General features: G+C 32.1%; 1 protein-coding gene and 1 long non-coding RNA gene across 2 annotated transcripts in view; one reads left to right on the forward strand and one right to left on the reverse strand.

Annotated features, from left to right (window-relative positions):
* LOC146995490 (uncharacterized) overlaps positions 1–25,583 on the reverse strand; it is a 378,021-nt gene that overhangs the window by 329,247 nt on the left and 23,191 nt on the right. The window lies entirely within an intron of this gene.
* The window catches only part of LOC118199087 (nose resistant to fluoxetine protein 6-like), a 138,749-nt gene that overhangs the window by 28,570 nt on the left and 84,596 nt on the right, over positions 1–25,583 (forward strand). Inside the window, exon 3 of the mRNA XM_085824134.1 lies at positions 23,129–23,243. Coding sequence (XP_085680260.1) covers positions 23,129–23,243 — 115 coding nt within the window. The remainder of the gene's footprint in view (positions 1–23,128; positions 23,244–25,583) is intronic.

A 25,583-nucleotide genomic window follows, 5' to 3' on the forward strand; every position in this document is an offset into this window, starting at 1 on the left:
AACTGAAAGTAACATGCTTAAACGTTTAGTGCATTTAATTAAATTTTTGCAATTTAAAAGTATTTTGTTTTTAGCCCAAAGGGTGTTAGTTCAGAAGGGCTATTAATTTCGTTTTAGCCTTTTGTGTCGAATCACTATAAACAGCGTACAGCGTATCAGTTTTCAAACTGTGTGCCACCAAATGTTAGAGCCCTGCATTATATTTAAAGAAATTAAATAATGAAGATTCTGCATAAATGTATGTACGTTTATCGCATTGTGATAAAATAACGGTACCTAGAGCCATCAGATTTTAAATAACATAATCCACCCCCCCCCCCGGAATATGGACATCTGGAAGCCTTAACTTAGAATTTGCTTTATTATATATTTCAGATTTTGTAAAACTAACGAATTTTTTATTAACAAACTCAACAATTTCAAAGCGACAAATGAAAACACTACGGTAAAAAAGATTTAGCTCCAGCGCTTGAGACTGTACCGGAAACTCTAAAGATATGCTTTTTAAAAATTATCTTGTGGTATTGCTGTTAAATTGAATTTTATGGTTTAAGTGTGAAGAACATGATATTTAATAAATAAAGGTAACACACAAAAAGTTAAAAAAATACCCTTTTGGCGTAATATAAAAATCTTATAACTTTCATAATTTTTAATTAATCTTAATATTATCTTTATTCTTAAAAAATTTATTATTAATTTTTTTTCCAATTTATTTATCATTTAATATGCATTTCCATTGGCGCATTCAAAACATTCGCATTGAAATTTCAACTTTCATAGATTTAAAAATTGTCTGTAATAATTTCGCATCTGAAATCTGTTTCAATCGAGTTTCAGGACTTAAAAACACCTTTGCCATTTTGCAACAGTTTTATGGCATCCCAGAAAACTGTACTTTCTGATTATCTGCACCCCTTCGACAAGTCGACAAACCCTTTCGCGACTTTATGAACTGACCAAAGCCGTTTGTTTATCTTACGGCTCCTAGGTATTATTTATTTCATACTTAATGAAAAAAAAGCATAATTTTATAAGAAATAAGAAATTACAAGAGAAGAAACAAAATATATATCCTCAATATTACAGCAGCTGGTTAATACTCACTTAAATGACGGTTAAATGTAAAACATGCAAATCCAAGTGTACTCAAACACGTGTACGGTGCATCCATGCGTGGTTTGCTGTTGTCGCACGTATATTTAAAAATACTTCAAAAACACAACATATCTACAGAATTTTAAAATAGCGAGGCCAATCAGAGTGATGCCTGAGTATAATCAGAAAAGTACCATTGTTTCTTATTAAATGCTTTTTTATTATTATTTATGAAGAGAATAGTACGTGTATAAGAAGTAAAAAGATAGCCCAAAATTGTTTTCTTTTTTTCATTCAACAAAGTCGCCGGTGAGTTGGCGAATTTTCGTGGAAGTGCGGATAATCGGAATTTCTCAATTAAATTATCTTACACCGGGAAAAAGAAATAGTTGATTAAAAGTTGTTTTTTTACTTTAGCCTTACCGCATAGTCTTTTAAATCTAAAATGCAGAGAAAATTCAAATTTTCACGTTTCTTTTTCAAGTTTATTGGAAGAAAACTTATCCAACGGAAATAAGCCTTTAAATACAAAAATTCTATTAATCTCTTTTCCTTATAATCCATTCAGTTCGATGCTAAATGCTAATACTTATATTCTTTCTAAAAAAGTCAAAACAATTTTCATTATTTGATTTTAAAGCCAAAAACAGGAAAAAAATACAATTGATAACTGTGCTATGCTTCTTGTATTATGTGATTTATCTTTTCAAGTGGGAGTGAAGAAAGATAAAAGCAGAGGACTGCAGATAGTTTGGGAAACCTTTAGCCTCTCCGTATTCTGTCCAAAAAAAAAAACTGAAAGTTTCCAGATTATATATTACTCTCAAAAGGAGCGTTTCTCTAAAGTTTTCTATGTTACCTTTATTTATTAAATATCATGTTCTTCGCACTTACACTGCATGAAACACATCAAGAGCACAAAATATTTGAAAACAGCATATCTTTATAATTTCCGATAGACAGTCTCGCGCGCTGGAGATAAAAATGTCTTTTTATCCGTACAATGTTGCCATTGCTAGCTTTGAAATAGTTGAGTTTGTTAATCAAAATTTTTTTTTAATTTTACAAAACATGAAACAGATAATAAACCAAATTCGAAATTCAAAATTCGGGCTTCCAGGGGCCCATGTTTGGGTGGAGGAGTACGTTATTCAAAATTTGATGTCTCTGGAAACCGTCGTTTTTTCACAATGCGAGAAACATACTTAGATTCATGCATGTATCTTCATTATTTAATTTCTTTAAATGTAATAGTGGTGCAACAATTTAAAAAATTTCGCTGTTTATAGTGAAATGCCACAAAATGTCGTTTTGAACCTAATAGCCCTTCTGGCTATTAGTTTCAAAACTTTCTCAGCCCCTTTGGGCTAGAAAAGGAAATGAAAACGAATCATGTGCATCCAGCTGAAGTGAAAAACTAACGCAATTATCAAAGTAGCTTCCTCTTCTTGTGTGATGAACAGACAACAAGGCTTTCAGCTATTTAAGACCAAAATATAAATGCGAATTTTAGCAACCTGGCTGTGATATTCGAAGTCTATTAGCAAAGTTTTTTTTTATTAGAGAAAAACTCACTGACCAATAGAAACAACACAGAAGACGGATGATCTGAGAAGCTTCATTGCTCCCATCTAAAATTATCCGACATTTTTTTAAACTTAGATTTCTTATTTCTATTTAAAATTCCTCTCATTTGCATATTTTGATGAAGAAAACGAGACAGCAGAGGTGCTGAATAAAATTTAATGAAAGAAATAACGTGTTAATTGAAATGAGACTTTTAACTGAACAATAATTATTAACTATACAGTATTATTGTATCATTAAAATTCTATTAATAAAGTACAAATGATGCAGTACTATTGCACAACTAATAATTATTGTTTTCTGCCACACCGATGTTTTCGCCCCTCTCGAAGTTTATTTTCGTGACATTCTTTATTGTGTGTATATAAATGTAGTGAACCCTGTCGTGACGACCTCTTCCTATGGAAGTGAAGAGTATTTGTGGAGCATAAATAAGCATCGACATTGACCATTCTCTGTGTAAGACGATCACCGTCACAAGATACCAAAATCATCGGAAACTGTGGATGGTCCTCTTAAGGCCTCTATACAGAAGGCGACGAAGTTGCTCAGAGATGCAATGTTTCCCTCGTAAACTTGTGTAAAAGCAGATTGTTTATACAAGATTATTTTGCTCTAAGGTCGGTTAGACCAACCAGGTATTTTTAAGTACGTGACATATTCCCTTCAGCAGGAAACCTCCATCGCAATGACAAACAATCGTGAATTTCGTTTGTTTCAATAATTGTGTTATTTTTCTGTATTCCGTTCTCCATGGGGTTTTCCATTCGTATGCAAGCAACGAATATTTAAGTACCGAAATGGATTCCTGTGATGATGAGCAACTTGTACCTGTTAATAAATTGTATTTAACCACTTGCGCCACAACTAAGCTTCACGGTTGCGGTGCCGTGCGCTACAATATAACAAGCGGTAAAGTGTCTCATTTACGCCGATCCACGTCTGCGAGTGCAATCCAGAGCTGTAACTCGAGAAATAAACAATCTCGTTGTTAGGCGACGTATGCACTACGTTATTTTCATTTTTGCGATAAATGCCTATCGACGTGGTGTTCACGTCGCCCCCGGTTTGAGACAAAAGCATCTCGACGCGCGTGGCACATCTTTTTAGCGCAAGTGGTTAAGTAATGAAAATCATAAAGAAATTAAAAACTATAAATAAATGATATAACAAACCAAACAGAGTAGCAAAATAAGACTGAACAAATAAAACAGCTGAAAAATATATCTCATGATTTCCACGAAATTTCATTGCCAATTAAGGTGTTAACAACTTTGTTTCTAATCGTACTCTCACTCACTATTGGTTCTCCTCATGCTCACGACGCCGGCAACATGTCTGGAGCTCCAGTATGTGTTTCTGTGTAGACAGTCTAGTGTAAACACCTCAGACATTACGGTAAATTTGTTCAGAAATATCAGGGATATAAGGGCTGTGTAGACAAGGCTTTAGGAATCATTCTCTATATGAGATTCTCTAAGAGGAGATAGCCCATTGTCATGTTAAGAAATATGTACTATGAATATTGAATTGCGTATGATACTTTGATCTATACGTAGCTGAACTCTGCTAGTTCGGTCCGGAGTTCGAATCTCGCCGAATGGGCTGGCTGTTCGGGCGTTTTCATTATTTTCTCCATGAAGTCATCCCTTGCGTTATGCAGATAAGCGCTTTGCCATAATCAAATAAACAAAAGCTAAACTTAATTCTTAACATGGCCAATGGGCCGTGTCTTTCTTATTTACCCTTTATCCCTTTCTTAAGGTTAAATCTTATGTATTTTAAAGCTGGGTTTCTAATATTGAAATAAACTCAATTGCATACATAGCATCATCTCTTTTGAGAACATGTATATACAGTAGATAATGTAATATTATTAAATAATAAATAATATTTTAAATTAAATAATAAAAAAAAATCTGAAATTTTTCAGATTTTAAATTACGTCCAAAGGGGCGTTTTTTTAACGTTTTGAGTGTTACCTTTATTTATTAAATATCATGTTCTTTGCACTTAAACCATAAAATTCAGTTCAAGAGCAATATCGCAAAATAATGTTAAATTAAGCATATCTTTAGAATTTCCGATATACACAGTCTCGCGAGCTGGAGATAAAAGTATTCTTTTTTTATATATAACGTTGCCATTTCTCGCTTTTAAAGCATTGAGTTTGTAAATCGAAAATTCGTTAAAGTTTTACAAAATATAAAATCTATAATAAAACAAATTCCAAATTTGGGATTTCAGATGCCCATATTCGCAGTAGGATTTCGTCATTCAAAATTCGATGGCTCTATGTACCATTGTTTTATCACAATGCGAGAAATAGACAATCATTTATGCAGATTTTTCATTGTTTAATTTCTTCAAATATAATGCAGGACTCTAACATTTTGTGGCAACAGTTTGAAAAGTGAACCGACGTTTATGAGTCCGACGCAAAATGCCAAAACGAAAGCAATAGTCCTTCGGGACTGAAATCCCTTTGGACTAATAATATTATATATAAATTATTATATACATAGTAACATCTCTTTTGAGAACACGTATATTCACGAGATATTGTAATGTTATTAAATAATAAATAATATTTTTAATTAAATAATAAATAATATTATACATAAATTAAGTAATAAATAATATTTTAGATTAAATCATAAATAATATTACATATAAATTAAACAAGAAATCGTATTTAAATCTCTAAAAATTCTGAGAAATACTTTTTTCTCTTAAAAATGGGAAATAAATAAATAATAAAATGTGAGATAAATAAATAAATAAGTGGTTGAGTAATTGTCTTTTGTTCATTATCATACTTTCAAGGAAAAGATTATAACTGGTTTAATGTTTCATTTTTCCTTTTAAATACTGAACCTCTGAATAGCTTTACATGAGAATTAAAGAAAAGGTTTTCCCTTATTTTAAATCATTTTCAAGTTTAAAAGTTGCAAGACAAGTGCTTTTATGTGTAAATTTATTCAAAATATTATCTGAAAACTTTATACGGGAATTCTTATGACTTGCGTTTCCTACGTAGGTATTAGCTTGATCTCTGAATGGATTAGTATATCTAATTTTTCAGTTCGAGGTTAACGTATTATATACTTTACATCAAAAATTCTGTGATAAACAAGGATTTAGCACTGGTCGAATATCAGCAAACGATTAGGTTAATTTAAGCGCTGAAACGCTATATGCCTAGACGAAGGGATGCTTTCGTGGAGGACTTTCTAAGAAAATGGCTAGTGTTCGTCTTATATTTGGGAAAAATTTCAAAACTAGCCAGGTATTTAACGGTTTTAACCACTCGGTCGCAGGGGGGAGGGGTATCAGCATACGAGTCAGCTGCACTAACTTTTCGGTGGCCTTCTAAATTTGTAACATATAGGAGAGAGTTTCACTTAAAATGCCCTCCACAAAGCCATATTCCTCCCGTGCTGTACCATAACTTATCAAATAATCGGCTGATTAATCACAAACAAAACAATTAGATATGAATGTCGAATCAAAAAGAGTCTTTTCCGATTGCTACTCTGAATACTACTAAAATTAATTTTAATATATATATCTTAGTGCTTTTAATTTTGTACCTGTAATCATAATAAAAATTTTAAAAATTATAATTAAATAAAAAATTTGCATATGTTTAGTAACATGCATTCATTACATATTGATGTGCTGAAGATTGTGTCATTCGCATCAAAATTTGTCTAAAAAATATATCCTTTTTGATTGGCTGTTACTCAAAATACGCGTCTTAAATAGCCAATTGTATTCAAACTATGGAGCACGACTTCATTTGGCAATGCGAAAATTTGCATTCGGATCGCAAGTTAGATAAATATCTAAAAAAATTGAATCATAATTTATATTTAAAGGTTAAAGCTCCGGTTAGGATCTCGAAATTGTGTTTTGGGTCGTTTTTTTTGTAAGGAGTTCCCCTGCCATAAAATGTGAAAAATAAAAGACAAAAATCGCTACAAATGATTCACCGATAAATTTTCTGAAATACCTAGCAATTTGATGAAATATGTAGAGCTTCAAACATTCAAGTTAATTGGGACTGTAGCATATTCAAGCATTTTGTTTGCGCAGTCAATTGAAGAGTTGGAAGCCTTTGGAAGAGTTACAAATGTTATAGAATTTCGCTAGAAGGCATTTAAAACACAGCCATTAACAGTAATCCATTAACAGTACCTGAGACTTCGTATAGTAATCTAGTGCTCTAGAATAGTAAACTGTGCTCTCATATATAAAAGATAATTAGTACGTTTTTACCATAATTGAAATCATAATTCTTATGCAAGTAATAATCAACAATAACTGTGTTATTCGATAGTAATCAGTACATATTCACAACAAATAGCAATACAGTACATATATAATGTAACACAGTGTTCGAAACGTATAACTATGCAAAATGAAATACAATGAAGAACGCGTTCTGTGAAACATAAATAACAATAAATATAATATGAACAAGCAATCCTTAGGACACAAACAATGTAACTAGTAACACAGCAGTAAACACATTACAATATGCATATATATATATATATATATATATATATATATATATGGCATGCAGCAGTACATAAATATGACACAGTAATACTCGTATATACATTGCATGCAGTACAACTAATGTAATGCTACAGAAAAGATACTTACGATGGCAATACATGCAATGCATATAAAACACTACACAGTAACTATGTACACAAAATGAAATACACTCAAAGGGCTCCGTTTATGGCCAATAGTACATTTTGACTAAGAGTATGAGTATAAAGACTATCAGTTTCACACATTGGGCACTTAATCTATACAGAAACTACGTAGGTGCTTCTAATGACTAGCATTTTCATTATTTGCTAATATAAATGAAATGCTTCGGCAGTTACGTTTTTTGCTCTGCGATTATACAACATATTTTGGATTCATGCAGACGAATTGTTTATTTCCGTTTTTTTTTTTTTTTTTTTTTTTTTTTTTTTTTTTTTTTTTCAGTATTCCGGTATTTAATAAACCCAAAAAATATATTTTCTTCTGAAGACCGAATATTTTAACACTGTAAAGCAAGTAAAGAAGAACTTTCTCCCCATTTATTGCACATTATTTGAATAATGAAATACGTAATATGCAATTCATGTATATACATAGATAAATAATAAAATTTAAACGATATGATATTTTTTTTTTATTTTCAAAGGGCAAAACCAATTATATTTCAAGAAATGTTTGTTGAAAATCTCAGGTCATTTCAAGCGTAATACACGTATACTTAAATTAATTTCTTTGCTTTAAAAAACTTTGTCATATTTTTAGGTTACTAAAACAGAAAAAATTAAAAACACATAGCTGGATTTCCAAGAAAATTAATTTTACTTGGCTTAGAGAGATGAATAATAAAATATTCATTATGTGGAATATCGGATACCTGAGTTTGGATATTATTCCAGATGCATATGTATTCACAGTTATGAATTGTAATATGCAGTAGTTAATAATGTTATTATAAATGAATAATTCACTTATACGAAAAGCAGCAAGTTGAGCTCCCGCCTGAGAATCAAGAATACAAGAAGAATTGAAGACATTGTTTTAGGAAAACAGTAGATAGCAATCTTAGTAATAACTTTACTATTCCGGTTTTCTATTAGCTTCTGAAACTCGCTATGACTTTAGGACAATACCTTATCCTTATTTATTGCAAGGACTTTTGAAAAATATACGCAGGAAAGTTGAACACTGTCTCTGCGATACCATCTGGCTCATATGAAAATTTCTATTATTTTTCAAACTTACAAGGTAATTCAGTGGTATTGTTCAAAATATTGATATGAAAGTGAAAACCTTTGCGAAGTTTAGGGCTTGATGTTATCACAAAGGTCAGAACATCTCGTGAGGTATCACATGGTATTAAATAAATAATTCAATATTGGTTGGTTTGTATGGAAATATATTTTTATAAGAATAATTTATATATAATTTTGTTTTGTTATCGGCTGATAGATAAGATGTAATACGAGATAAATCGAAATGGAAAAATGCTGTGTAAATAAAATTATTAGGATCAAAACAGAAATTTCTGAATGTTATCGAGATTCGCGATTCTCAATTTCTATTGATAATTATCTTATTATAGAATGATGTTATAAAAAAACAGGATTTACATACAATGTTGTTTTATTATCAGTCGATAAGTAAGAGGCAATACCAGATAAATCGAAAAGGAAATTGCTATGTAAATAAAATCATTACGAACAAAACAGGAATTTCCGAATATTATCGAGATTCACCATACTCATTTTCTATTGATATCATCTAATTACAACATGACGTTATATTAAGAACTTTATGGTTTAATTTTTTGCGTTTTTTTATTACTTGATTATTACGTGAAAGCAACGCAGTCGAACTTTCATTAACAAACACTCTACCTTACCACATACGCTTTATTAATGAGGTCGTCCGGGACACAAAAGTCTCGAAAAAAATCGCAGTTTATGTTATTTTCTTAAAGCATATTTTAGAATATTCAGCAGACTTTTAGAATTAAGCAAATCAAACCACATAGTTTTACAATTATGAAATAGGCAGATATAAAATTTTGTTTCTAGTACTGTCCATGAGTAAAATTCGAATTCCGAAATATTTCAATACATGTATCTCAGAATGGACTTTTTTAATGATTTGTTAATTTCAAGAAATTGTATCTAAAATTCTTCACACATTACCTGCATGAAATTTTCCATGCATTTTATCTGTTAAATAAATTGCCTTCAGAATTTTTGATTTTGGAGTGAAAATTTTGAAACTGTTTGCCTGAAAGCCAATATCGGTGAAAAATGGTTTTCCCCTTTTATAATTATTTTCATTGTTTGTGTCTCCTTTTACCAGTAAGTACTTTACACACTTCTGGAGCTAATAAATATCTTGCAAGGGAGTAAAATAAATCAACAAGTATTTATTGATTACCATAAAAGTAAATAAAACGTCACAATATTATCATGTATATAGTATAACTTTCATATGAAAACAACACGAAAGTCTGTTACTTAAGAATTAGCACTTCAGGGTCGCTCTCCCTTCCCCACACAATCATACTTCATAACCATGATAAGGACTGATTGCGAGGGGGAAGGAAGGAAAAAGGTCGATTTTCTAATTTGCTAGAGCGCCCTAATTCTCTCTGTACTGTTATCATGACACATGCTACGATTTTAAATAAAAGGAGGGTTATTATGACCTTGAAGTGCTTCTTGTAAAATAAAAGACTACAATAACATTATGGGCCCATCAGAAAAACGATAGAGTGAGACTATTGGACCCTGGTTCCGGCTCCCGGTAAAAAGCTGGCGGCATAGGGTTTGTGTTTTTCCACATGTGTAAAGATAATAGGGCAAATAAACTTCTAAAACAAAGCAATTAAATTTCTAGACATCCTAAGCGAAGATAGCTATCAGAAGGCAGATAGCCCTCGCATGCTTTGCCATATATAATTGAAAATTAATTACTATAATTAAATAATAATTAATTTAAAAATCTAATTAATATTCTCACCCAATCAATTAGTATCGCGATTTCATTGCGTTTTATGAACTCTGAAAGCTACAATTATTAAAGTTGTTCAAATAGCATGAAATCGCAATGGTATATTTCCTTATCTTTAAGGACTGTATTAAAGAACAAACGAACAATTCAGTAAATAGAATTATTAAACGTATATTTTATTTTAAAATAACAACATGAAATACGGTACTGATACACTATATTTAAAACGAAGGGAAAAAATTTATCAGATCTAAAACTCAATAACTGTAACGTAATACTATTTTTTATCATAAATATTACGTAGCTGAGAAATACGAGAAGAAGCTGAGAAATACGAGCTTTATCATCGAATTTTCATAAAGAAACAAAATGAAAAGTTCTAGATTTTTCATTCAGAAATACAGTTAAATCAACAATTTACTTTCCAGTAAAAAATATGACAGTTAGAATATCAGAAAGAATAAAGTTTATTAATTCAGTTTGGGAAATTCAGAGCTTCAATCTATAATCGTACTTACGCTCCTCTTCCTAGCCTTTCATTTGTATCAGGAATATTTTCACTATTACAGAAGTGATAAAATAATTTGACCAAATAAGCGCTCAGATAAAAAAAAAATAAAGTAAAGTAAATAAATGATGAAAAAAGCATATATTAAGCACAAAGAGCCGTGTTTTTCATACACACAACTTGTTTCGAGAGCATTTGGTCTGTTGCTCCTTTGGGCTAAAAATATTTAAAAACAGCCTAACTTTAGGATTTTCGATAGACAGTCCCGAGCGCTGGATATAAAACTGGAATTTTCCGTTACAGTGTTGCTACTGTTCGCTTTGAAGTCTTTGAGTTTGCTAATAAAAAATTCGCTAAAGTTTTACAAAATATGAAATACACCATAAAACAAATTCAAAATTCGGGTTTCTAGGGCTTCATATTCAAACTCTGATGGCTCTAGGTACCGTTATTTTTTCACAATGCGAAAAGCATGCATACATTCATCCAAATTCTTCATTATTTAATTTCTTTAAATATAATACAGGGTGATAGCATTTGGTGGCAAGAAATTGGAAAGTGATTCAGACTTTTGTAGATTCAACGCAAAATCCCTTTTTGAGACTTATAGGCTTAAAAAGACTCATGAAACGTTTATTCTTGATTAGCAGTAATTTATAGTTCCATAGTTAATAACAGTAGTACTAAAAGACTTCCACTGCTTAAAAGAAACATAACCTTATACGCAATTCTGCCATCGGTAGTTTTTTGGTACAAGTTTAATAAAATTTCCATTTCCTTTAAATTTAGAAAGACCAAAACCTAATTGGAAATACTTTAACACCCCTTCTCACAAAACTCCGGAAAAGAAAAAGAGAAAATGATTTATTTATCTACACTGAAGTTCAGATCTGATAGCTAGTCAATCGTAAGGCAAAGAAAATCTGCAATAACAAGAGTGGACAACCCTCAGCTAATTAGGTTGGGTTATTTAATTACGGCAAAGCCTCGAGGGCTATCAGCCTAAGGGGAGGGATGCCTTCGTGGAGTACTTTCTAAGGGGAACTGGCTCGTATACACCTTACACATGGGGAAAACCACGAAAACACCCATGCAGCCAGCCCGTTCGCGGGATTCGAACGTCAGACCGAACTACCAGTGTTCAGCGACTTTACCGCTCGGCCGCTGCAGCTAATTAGGTACTATGATATCTGTGACTTGAATCGCTAGTAACCGGGCCATTCATGATTTCTTTTTCCCTTCAAAAATTGCTACATACAGAAACTTTTCCAAAATGGAAGTATCGTAAATTAATCTTTTTCAATACTTAACTCTTCAGTAATACATTAACTCGATTACTTCTTGCAGTTACTAATTTAAGGATAATATGTAAAAGTACAAATAAAAATACATTAATAAATAAACAATAAATAAAAAAGACACAACAATCTTTAGATCTTTTTAATGAAGTTGGTGTATTTAATTATGGCAAAGCACACGAGGGCTATCTGCCTAAGGGAAGGGAGGGCTTCGTGGAGGACTTTCTAAGGGAAACTGGCTCGTATACACGTTAAACATGGGGAAAACCACGAAAACGCCCGCGCAGCTAGTCTGTTCGCGGGATTCAAACCTCGGACCGAACTACCAGTGTTCAGCAACTTTACCGCTCGGCCGCTGGTGGGCCTCTTTTTTCTGGAAAAATCTCTGCCCATAGAACGTTTTTTAAACATTACAAATTCTGTACTAGGTAAATAATGTGAAGGATTATTTGATTATGGAAAGTACACAAAGGCTATCTCCCTAAGAGTAAGGACACTTCCGTGAAGTTTCTTAAAATTTAACATTAAAAATTCTATACTATGGAAATAATATAAAAGATTGTTTTTACTTATACTATTGTGAATAATTATTACAGCTATCTACCAATGGGGAAGGACACTTTCGTGAAAGGTCTTCAAAATTAAACTTTACAAGTTTTGCATTAGTGAAATAAAGGATTATTTTAATATATGACGGTTAAGAATAATAAGGTTATCTGACTAAGAACACTTCCATGAAGATTTTTAAAATCTAAACACCACAAATTCAATGCTAAGTAAATAATCTAAAGGGCTGCATGAATTTACTAAGTTACGGTAAAGAACACTAAATCTATCTGTCTATGTGAAAGGACACTTTCGTAAAAATTCTTAAAATTTAAACATTACAGACTCTGTGCAAAGTAAATATTGTACAGGATTGTTTTAGTTTATTCGATCATGGCAAACAACGCTAAGGCTATTTAGCTGAAGTTAAGACACAAGTTTGCTGAGGAAAATTGTCTCGTATCTACAGAGAAAAGCCACGTTAACATGTATGAAGCTTGAACATGAAAATTTATCTAGTTTGTACAAATAAAAAAATTAAAAATTCACATAAAGTAGTAATAAAATTAATAAGTGAATTAAACAAGAAACTAATGAAAATAGGTAAAGACGCTTTAATATTTATTTTACTCTAACAACGAATTGTGAATAAATAAACTATACTTAATCTTAACAGATAAAAATTAAATTTATATAATATAGAGGATGTACTGAATAAAAACGAATGAAATGAATACTGAATAAAAACAGATGAAAATGGATCTAAATTTACAGAGGTGGATGACTTCAAATAAAATAATAAAATTAATAAGCCTGCAGAGTCTGTTTTTTTTTTATTTTATTTTTTTGGTTTGGTTTGGTTTATTTAATTATGGCAAAGCACACTAGGGCTATGTACCTAAGGGAAATGATGCCTTCGTGGGAGGACTTTATAAGGGAAACTGGCTCGTATACACGTTATACATGAGGAAAACCACGAAAACGCCCATGCAGCCAGCCCGTTCGCAGGATTCAAACATCGGACCGAACTACCAGTGTTCAGCGACTTTCCCGCTCGGCCGCTGGTGGGCTTTTTCTTTTTTTGAATCAGGACGTGAGAAAAATATGCAATGCCCTCGAACCCTGAAACTCTGGAATATTCTTCCAATTACACACGAATGAATGCGGAAAGCAGTGGGGGAAAATAACTTATAAGATAAGCCAACCGAAATAATGAAATAATTCTTAAACATTTAGTTTTGCTTTGTTTTTGCTTAGAATGATAAATAATTACGCGTAGTTTTTATAGAAATATTTATCACTTAGAAATATGGATAATTCTGCAAAAAAAATCTTAAAAATTTCAAAGGAAAAGTTAATAAATCAGTTAAAAAAATTTATCTGAAACTATGACTTTTAGGTGAGATCATATTTAACATTGAAATCATATCTGAGCGAATTAATTTCACAGATACATTCAGTAAAATTAACTTTCTTTAAATCCTTAGAGATTTTAACCAACTTCAGAACTGTCTATTAAACAAAGCCAGCCCTAATTATTAAACCTCATCCATTCACCTTGAATGCCTTGACATAATAAATACCTTGGCGTAATTTGACACATGGCAAAATCACTTGTTAACATGAGCAAGCAAAAAAAAAAAGGATGTAAAATTCAGTCCTTCGAAGCTCTAATATATGTTGTTAAGAACAAATCTTTTTTAAAGAAAGATTACTCCTAAAGTCAGTCTTTCGACACTACTCTGACAGGTTCAAATGTGAATGCCACTGTCGAAGACCTTGCAGAGTTTAAGAAAGTAATTTCCTGCGAGATCGTTGCAGCACAACTGTTTGTTTCGTTGTAATTAAACGAGTTGATGTATCGTTTTCTTATGCTTATGATTAACCTAATTTTCCGCGCAATTGTTATACTCGGTGTTATTCAAATTCTCGTCCTGAAAAGGCTACGCGTATAATACCAATTTAATGTAGATTTATTTAACATGTAAATGAAACAGTAATATATTATATTTCCGTAGAATATTTCCAAAGTTCTAGGCATTTAAATACAGTTTTTTCACGTCAGCAATATTACAATGCATGGTACTTCTTTATTATAGCGGTCTTCGTGGATGAATAGCCAATCAACCGAGATATCTCGTTAAAATTTGGCTGAGCATTCTTAACCTCGTCACGTGATCGTATATTATTAGCACTGGCTGCATGTTCGTAGACCTCGCTATGTAATCGTATATTATCACCGTGTAGCATTTATGCTCTCGCCAAGTGTTCTCATTAATTTTTGAGGAGGTTTCCTAATTCACATTGTTTATTTTAAAATATATTCATTGCTCTTTTGTGAACATGACTCTAACGGTCTTTAATTTATCAAGTAATAAGGGGATGCCATATTATTTTTTCAAGAAAGATACCTGACAAACGAGTATGCGATATGCGATATGCGACGGGGGACATGGGCACCATTCTTTTACCATTGGGTTAATTGGTACAGCGCCACGTCCACCTTTATCTAGAGTTTGGCTATTAGAATAATGGGAGATTACATACATATTTGACATTGGTATTAAGGAGTGCACTACATACAATACTTATCGGTAATACATATAAATTATGGGTTAAGGTACAGTTGGGATGTAGATATACATAAGACAATGACATATTCGTGTATGGTATGATAGATTCATATAAAAGCAGCGCCATATATATCTGCGCATTAGGACATACATTACTGCTGTAATGTATTTTGCAGTAATTTACAAAACAGACAATCTTCTTAGTAGAACATATATTTTATTTCTAGTTCACAGTGATAGACAAATTTCATACAATTCTTAAGTGGCAAAATTTTAACACTACTCCTAGCTGGCAAAATCTTCAGAATACTAAATCTCTTTTTTTTTTTAAATAATATCTCTCGTTGCTGAGTAACGGTTTTATACAAATATGGCGTTGCCACGTCAACAATAATTATATTTATTTATTAAATAACAAGATATTACAACCTCTCCCCCCTCCAGATAAACTTTAATTTATATTTTTATAAATTAAAGTTTACAGTTTTTAAAACAATAATATCAGCACAACACAGAATTAAAATACAAGCATTTAAAGGAGAATTAAACAAGAAATAACATAATAACATGCAGTGAAGAAGAGAGGAAGGAACAAAATTTTTTTTTATCTATATAGAGAAACAAATAATTTAATCAGGCCAGGGAGTACGACTTAATGCGTCTACATTTTTATGGTTTTTACCACTTCGATGAACGATCGTGTAATTGTAGGGTTGTAGTACCAGTGCCCATCTCATAAGTCGTGGATTTAGACTCACATTATTTTTGAGCCAAACTAAGGGATTATGATCGGTCATGATGAGGAATTTAGTATGCCCGTCTAAATAACATTGAAGTTTCTTTACAGCAAATATTATGGCGGCGCATTCCTTTTCTGTTGTACAGTACTTTTTTTTCAGTTTCTGTAAACTTCTTACTGAGGTATAATACTGGATGTTCATTGTCTTATTCATCTTTTTGAGCTAAAATGACACCCATACCAGAGTTTGACGCATCAGTTTGCAAAATAAACTCCTTATTGAAATCAGGTGCATGTAGTATAGGCCTTTGAGACAGTTTCTCCATTTCAATTTTTCTGCTTCGATCATCTTCATGAGATCTTTTTACTTGAGATCGTGTCAAAACTGCATTTATTTTTTCGAAATTTAAGAATGATTTACTTTAATTGGGCAGTTTTGTTACCCAATACATATATGCCTGGATCATTTGTAACAACAGCTGCCTTTGTCTTTATATGACCAAGTTCGCAATTAATTTCAACTTCCGCTAACGGTAGACACACTAAATGGTCATTTAAAAGATATTGTACTCAGACATGTTCTCCAGTCATTTTTGCGTTATCTATGTATTTCCGAGAAATAACATCAACAGTGGCTCCTGTGTCTTGAAGAATAAGCATTTCATGCCCATTAACTAAACCGTTAATTGCATATGTCTCTAACAAATCATCATTCGAAGATACGCAATTTATCTTTTCATTTGGTTTTAAGCGAGGACACTGAGGCTTAAAATGTTCGTATGATCCACACTCGAAACAACGTGGTCGATACCTTTTGTCATATAAATTTTCTTGGTTCTTGTTTTGAAATTGACTTCTTTGTCGGTGATCTTTCTGGTATTTTGAATCGTCCCATTTATCAGAATGCTTAAAATGAGGCGGATGCTCTATTTTTTTCACAAAATTATCATAACGCGGTTTAAATGATCCTTTGTTAATTCTCTCAGTCTGATTGACAGAAAATTTCGGTTTTATTGTTTTCCTCACATCTTCAAAATCTTCAATTTTCATAACTATTTCAGTAGGTGAAATGATGGTTGTCCATTGATCCATAAAATGTTCTTTGAAATCAGGAGAGGTACGCTTTTTTATTTGATCAACCAGCATGAGATCTTTTAGCTGTTCAAAAGTTTTAATGTTTAATCCGTTAAGCCATCCTTCTAAATAACTCTTTAATTCATAGTAGAAATCATACCAAGTACTTCAGTAGATTTTTGGTGGTTCAGTAGATTTTCAGTAGATTAAATAGTTGTCGAAATTTTTCCGCACTTAATTTAAATCGTTGTAACAGTAAAGTTTTTACATATTCATACTTTTTCGCGTCCTCTTCTAGTTCTCTAGCAATAAGCTGAACAATGTCGGGAGGCAGCAATGAAATAAGTTGAGTCACTTGATTTTCAGCAGGTATATTCATTATTTTGGCTTGACGCTCAAATAACACCAGAAATAAACTTATTTCATCTTCTTTAGGGTTGAAACGTGGCATGACATCGTGAATTCTGATTTTTAAAGGCTGCTCAGGTAACTGCGTAGTTTCTACCGGCTGTGCTGTGGCAGCCATTGCTTCCAGTTGAAGTTTCTGTAGCTCAAAGGCTCTAATTCGCTCTTCTCTTTCAAGCTCTTCTTTTCTTTCTTCTCTTTCGCGTTCTTTTTCTCTTTCTTCTCTTTCGCATTCTTCTTTTCGTTCCCTTTCTTCTCTAATTGCAGCCAGTAGTTCTCGAGTAAACTCCTCATCATAATCGGGACTTTCCGTAATCAGTTTATGCAATTGAGCAATCTTAAATTCAGGTTTCACGGTTAAACCTAACTCTTCTGCTAGTACTTTTAAATCCTGTTTTTTACTCCTAGCTAAGTATGACATGTTGACACAAGTTACCTTTATTAGGCTTCCTTTTGAAATTGAATCTAAAAGATCGTACTTGTACTAAAAATGTATAATTTCTGGCGAGACTTAATTTCTCAAATACGAAATTCACACTAACCAATTGGAGAGAATTATTTAAACAACTTTTCCAGGTTGGCACAAAATACTATCATACTACGTCGGGTTGACGTTTTAACTCACTATTCACAAGCCTCGTTAGCTATAACTATATAAACACCTTTGCCAGTTAGGCAATACAATGGAATTTTACCAACGTCAGTTTGACAATTTTACTATCTATCTCCACGCCTGGTTGGCGATAACAAAAACAATTTTTTGCCAGTTTGGCAATACAACTTTTAGAATATACAATCTGTAATACGTCGGGATGACGTTACTATCTATCACACGCCTGGATGGCGAGAACTAAGAAAAAAAACCTTTTTCCAAATCTGCAGTATAATCAAATCACACTACGTCAGTTTGACGTTGCTACTTATTTTCCACGCGCCTGCTTGGCAACAAATTCAAAATTCAGCTAGCAGTTCGTTTTTTTTTTTTTTTTTTATAAACGCCGGGATGGCTTCCACATATCAATTATCAACATAAAAATTCATCAACATAAACATCAATACAAATAAAAGTAAAGCATAAATAATAGTTTCAAAATACTTCTTTACCACAAATACCAATTATAAATTTAAGCTGAATATTTTTAGCGTTAGTTATTTTAAACAAAATCTTACACGATAAACTATAATTCTGAAACAAAGTATTAAAATTCAATAAAAACCTTTTTAAGAAAACCAAAAGTTAATCTTATCTTCAGAGATCAGCAGTATCCTATTTTTGACAGTTTTTGCTCGGACGCAAGTTACAGAAGCACAGAAGATAATCTTTGAATGATCCGCTTCAAATCTGGCTTTAAAACGGCAGACTTCTTACAATCCATTTATCCTTGAAATAAACAAACTCGGCAATTGGTATTAGCAAACTTGTTCAAAAAAAATTCAGCAAATTTCTGGGATTAGGAGACCAGCACCATCAAAATTGATAATTGCACTCCTAATTTCCAGTATCTCGGTGGAACCTCCAATTTATTAAGACTGTAATGTATTTTGCAGTAATTTACAAAACAGACAATCTTCTTAGTAGAACATATATTTTATTTCTAGTTCACAGTGATAGACAAATTTCATACAGTTCTTAAGTGGCAAAATTTTAACACTACTCCTAGATGGCAAAATCTTCAGAATACTAAATCTCTTTTTTTTTAAATAATATCTCTCGTTGCTGAGTGACGGTTTTATACAAATATGGCGTTGCCACTTCAACAATAATTATATTTATTTATTAAATAACAAGATATTACACTGCCTTGCAAATATCTAGCGGTAATTAACACAGACAAAGGAAAGTGGACAATGATTATGACATTACAACATTCATATTTACAACACTAATTAGCTCAGCATAGGGGAGTGAATAATACTGTACCTTGATTATAAACATGCACAGTTATAGCAACAGATACAGGCTATTACTTTTACATTGTCACATCGTCTCTATGACAACTGAAGTTCATTATTATAAATATATACAGTATAACAACAGATACAGACAAATATTAATAGGATTAGTTGTGATACACTACTAAGATATGATATTACCTATGCAATGCGGCTTAGGCCACATATCAGACTTACAGGTATAAATGCTAAGACAATTATATATCATATTTAGCACGTACAAATGCAAGGCATTTAATGTACAGTTTAACGGGAGATAGCAAGTAGTGGTTATTTAAAACATTATAACACTGACACATAGTTGCGCTGCAAATAAAATTTATATTGACATACACTAAGCATAATATACATTTATGCTAAAAGGGAGTATTAATATTCACGGTATAAACATTGACATTTATAAGATGCATTCAGTTTGACATTAAATGTGTATTATATACATTAAAAAGGGGAATAAATAAATTGCGGTTGTAAAAATTACATTGCTACAACATCGCTGTGACAACAGATATTCATTATTATAAACATACGCCGAGGCTGGAGTATTTTGTATGTTAGATTATCTACATGCACCTCTGTGTGTGAAAAAGGCCATAACATAAAACTTTATGTTAACGACGGAATCATTTGGAGGTGTAGTGTTAAAAATTGCAAAAATAAGAAGAGCCTCCATGTTTTTTTACTTGTTACGTGTTTCTCCTTACACGGACGGGAACTACACGGAAAGGGAGGGATGTCCTGTGGGGGTCTTTTTAAGGGAAATTGGCTCGTATCCACGTTACACATGGGAAAAACCACGAAACCGCCAATGCAGCCACCCCGATCACCAGAACTCGAACCCTGGACCAAACTATCAGTGTTTAGAGGCTTTTACGGCTCTGCCGCTGGTGGGCATGGGCCTCCATGTTGGAAACTGTTTCAGGCAGTTCCAGAATATCTTTTGTCACTGCTGTTAGATTTATGTATTCTTGGACAGAGAGGAGTTGACGTCTTTGAAATGGTTAGCGAACAGCTTAATATGTGCGAAAGTGTTGCAGTCAACTGGGAAATTTACATGCGATAAAATAATAATAATAAGGATAAGAAGAAAGATTCTTGAAAATATTCCTAGGAAATGATATGCGAGTGTAATTGTTATTATTATATATTATGTTGTTGTTTATTTTTACATTCAGACCTCATGAGCTTGGCAAAATTATAGCTAAGTCTTTGGTGCAAATCTAAAATCGCCAAACATGTTTGGGGCCACAATAAAGAAGAAGTACCCAATGCAGTTTTTCAACATAATCTTTACTTAATTGAATATACTTCCCTAAAAAGGAGTAATTTTGGTACTTGCATATTAACCCATCGACCGTAAAGCCGGCAACCATCAAACAATGAAAGGTGGGAGAAATACCACCAAAGTTGAGCGAATTGTTCATGCGGAAATCTGATCCCCATCTTATCTGCAGTTCTTTAAAAAATTCGCTGTCAGTCTCGCTGCACAATCCATCGAATTTCTACTACTGTGGAAGACCCGCTTCGTTTCTGTGCCTCGTAAAAGCTTCGATATCTATTATTTTCTTAGGCTACCTGTTTTATCAAAAGCGCTGTTTAGAAATCTGTTAGAACAGACTTCCAGCTGGGAATTTTTGCAATCTTTTACTATTTTGTCGGCCATATCCGACTATCATCTCCTTTCAGCAGATGTTAGATTTTTCGACAAGCTGTAAATAAACAGGAATTCAGTCAGAAATGTGATTCTACAGAGTTCAGTTCAAACTTTTTTTTTACTGCAAATACAAGAAAAAATTCAGTAATAAGAGTTAATTTATACTGTCGTCAAAACAAACGTGGCATATCGAGAATCAATTGGGGTTATATCAAACGAAAGCGCAGGTATTATGAGTGTGTTGTGACGTCTTGCTTATCCATAACCGACTCTAAATCTCCTTGCTTGGTGACAGTTTCACGGTCGACAAACTTACAACATGTCAAGATTACAACATGTCTGGCGATAGTGCTGATTCTAAGTTCTAGGAATGGCGCTAAAGCTTAATTTCTAGAACTTTGGAAACATTCTATAAAGTTACAGACACGTGTGAAGACGGGAAATTTTAGAATTAGGTAAAATTCGGCTTAGATTAAAACTGGTTTATCAAAATACAAACAGTTAGAAGAGTGTCTAAATCAATTTCTTACAGAACAAAAGTATTCTGCGCCATTTTACCAGAAATACAACTTTGTAGAGACTTTTTTTTTAAAGCAGGCAAGATGATAAATGAGCAATCGCCTTCGCCAGGAATCGAACCACGGACTTCTGGAATACCGTCTCAGCGTGCAGAACCACTACACCACGAAGGCAGGTTAGGAAGGAGGGAAAAATACCTTATAACTTAATACAATAAAATTACACAAAAAATGAAAAGGAGAAAACGTCATACACTGAACTCATCTACCTTCTTATTTTACTAAAGCCAATTGTTATTTTCTTTTCATATGCACCAAAAAAATTCTATTCTAGGTATTTATCCTTTCTTTATACGTTAAAATCGTATATATTTATTACATATCCGATGTTATTATTGTCAATTATGACGATGCATACGTTCTTTCTTTTATCTTCAGTATCATAAAAGTGCTTTGCTCAATGCAGCGCTAATGCTAAAGTTAATTATTACATTTTGCCTGCTTATCTTAGTAATATTGTTGCAATATTGTTATTGTTTCAAAGTAACAAGTTTTACTTTATACCAAGCATGTTATAAAAAATGGCAGTAAAATTCTCAATTGATTAGTTATAGTTTTAGTTATAATTAGTTATAATTAGCCAATTGGAATATTTCTAGCTCTACTTTTTTTCTAATTCTGTTCTATACATCCAGAATAAAATCTAACAGTTATGACGAAATTTTGTAGAAAAAAATTACTGCAAGCTTTTAAGTACATTTTTGTTTTTCATTTTTTTAATTCTAACATATTTTGAAAATTATTTGATACTACATTGTAATACTTTTGTGTATTCTAAAGCTAGTAAAATTACAACTTTATTTAGATATTACGTCCGATTTGTGCAGTGAATTAATTATCCGCACCAGAATGACTAATCATCAAGCAAACAGAATTTTAAAAATTTAAGTTTATTCTACGCTTAAATTAAAATAGTCAGCATTTATATATAGCAATTATTTTATAGCATAGCATATATTTTATAATGTGTAAGGTTTGAAGTGTATTTATCCTATTATTGTTAAACTAATTCTTAAAACAAGCATATAAAAAAAGAAATCCCACAAAAGTAAATATAAATATGCATTTTATTTATTTATTTATTTTTTGCTTTTTTGTGTTATAAGGTATATCTCCCACCTTCCTTGCATGCCTTCGTGGTGTGGTGGTCTGCACGCTGGGCGCGTATTCCACAGGTCCGCGATTCGACTCCCTGCGAAGGCGTTTGCTCATTTTTCATCTTGCCTTCTTCCAAAATACCTAATGTCTTTAAAGTGTAACATTAAATTCTTTAAATATTAAAAGTGATCCTGTGTGACATAAATTGGGAAAACCTTTCTGCATGAGATATTTGTGTAAAGTTATTATTTTCCTTTCTCTTTATACGAGTTTTCAGTTTTCAGAGATAAACATGAATTTTTATTCTCTCAGACTATATAAAAGCTATTTATTCAAATCTCCTCATGTCACAGTAAAGCACAATTCTGATCAGATATGTGAAAATTTGAATAAATTTGACAGACAAATTAAACAACTTTTGAATAAATTCTAATGACGCGTTCTTTTTTCTTTGCAGTTTTTGAAAAATTTGGTCAAAATTGGTCCTCGAGCAGATATTGCAGATTTACGACTTGGAGTTTGCATACCATCCACATGTGAGAAAAGTGACTTGCAAGCCATAGTCAACGAAAGTAAGGCATTTTCTGTTGTTAAGGGGCTTTTATTAATTTATTATTTGAAAGATAGGTATTTTATATTTACACAAACATGCATATATATATATGTATGTAATTGTTGAAAATTCCGTGATTTTTTTTCAAACAGCAGCCGAAGAATTTTCCGTAAAACCACGTTTCCAAATTGTATCTGGATGATTGTGAATTTTTGAAAAAAATCAAAATAAATAATTACAAAAAGTGTCAGTTGAGATAAATTTGGTTAAAATTCTCAGTTAAAGTCTTTAAAAGTGCAACAAAGTAAAAATTTTTAATATTTTAATTTAATTAATAAGCAAGATTGAATCTGTTATTAATTAAATTAAACAACATAACACTAACACAAAAATTACTGTAAAAATAAAAATAAACGTAATTCACCAAATATTCAAACCAGAACGAATCATTAGAAAAGCTTTAAAAAAGTACATTGAAAAACACATTGATTAATTACATGATAAGGGGCAAAAGCAGTGTAAACCAAATAAAAAGGAAAATCAAAAGGGGAAAAAAAAAAGAGTATTTTCGTCTTTGGCCCCATCGTCGTCAGTTGCTGGTAAATGAATGTAATGAAAATAAAATAAATGAATTAGTATATGTTTCAGCTGACGATGACACAAATTTACTAATTAGAATTAAATGCTTCAATATCCCACAAAACAATTCATGTCCTTTCCAGTTCAACCCCTACAAGCTGGAGTAAGTAGAGCAGGGATGTCAAACTCATAGGTACACTTGGACCAAACAAACAAGGTTTAACTTTAGGCGGGCCGCAAAAAAAAAAAAAAAAAAAAAAAAAAAAAAAAAATTCAATATTCATAGAAACGTAGATTTATTTCGAATAATACAATAATAAACATATATATATATATATTTATATAGAAAAGAACAAGAAAATTTAATGTTTACGTCCTAATACTTGACATCTCTTCTCTGCTATTATCTTTCCTATTTCGGGAGAAGTTTTGTTTGTAGTGATAACTTTCAACGCTGCCCCAAGGTGAGCATCATTAATACGGTTTCTAATAGGAGACTTATTACCTTTCATGACTGAAAATAACTGCTCGCACTGATAAGTGCTATCAAACATGGAAATAATTTCATATGCGAATTTGCGAGTATTTTCAAACCTGGCTGGTAAATATTTGTAAAATTCAGGCACTCCCACTTCAATGAATTTTGCTTTCAAATTTGAGTTGCATTGAATCTCGATCACCTCCATTTGCATATGGCTGGGTACTGAGTCAATACTTATTGAGAAAATCGAAGAAAACAAAAAAAATTGTCTTCGAGGGAACTAAAATCATTAAACCTCGTTTCAAATTCAGTTGTTAAATTTGCAATTTTTTCTGCGTATTTTTGATACGAACAAGTATCATCTAAACTTGATTTGTTCATGCTGCACGTCGGAAAGTGCGTCAAATCTTCATTTTTAAGTTGTTTTTCCCAAAGAACTAGTTGACATTTGAATGCTTTAATTATGTCAAACATGTTCGTAATGATATGATCTTTTCCTTGTAACGATAAATTTAAATCGGTTAAGTGTTTGGTTATATCAACCAAGAAAGATAAATCTTGTATCCATATTGGATCGTAAAACAAACTTACGTCTTGATTTTTCGTTTTTAAAAACTGACATATTTCTTCTTTCAAATCTCAGAATTGTTTGAGAATCTTGGAGCAAGATAACCAACGTACCTCGGTATAGTAGGACAAATCCGAATATTCACTATCTAACTCATTTAAGAAAGCAGTGAATTGACGTTGATTTAAACCTCGAGATCTTATAAAATTTATAACTTTTTTTATATATGACAAAACATTCTCCATATTTATTACTTTCGTGCATAGAACTTCTTGATGTATAATACAATGCATATGATGAATGTTTGAACCGTGAATTTCACTAAGTTTTTTTCTTAGTAATGCTATGAAGCTCTTGTTTTTCCCGGTCATTGATGGAGCGCCATCTGTAGCTACAGAATTTAATTTTGCCAAAGGTAGACTGTATTTCTGCAGAAGTCCAAAAACACAAGTAAATATATCTTCTCCTGTGTTAGTACCAGGGATCGGTATTAGTTCCAATAATTCCTCAAAAATGTTAAAATTCTTGTCACAAGAACGAAGAAACACTGCTAATTGAGCTTTGCCACTAATGTCCGTGCTCTCGTCACAGGCAATGGAGAAACTTTCGAAACTAGATGATTTTGCTTTGATCTGATCACTTAAATTCGCGGCTAAATCAGTAACTCTTTCCGCAACTGTATTTCGAGACAATGAAATTGATTGAAAAGCCTTCACATTTCCAGGACAAAC

The sequence above is a fragment of the Stegodyphus dumicola genome, chromosome 9, assembly GCF_044657685.1.
Source record: "Stegodyphus dumicola isolate Sdum_Otavi_A_Nest chromosome 9, ASM4465768v1".
NCBI classification, from domain to species: Eukaryota; Metazoa; Arthropoda; class Arachnida; order Araneae; family Eresidae; genus Stegodyphus; species Stegodyphus dumicola.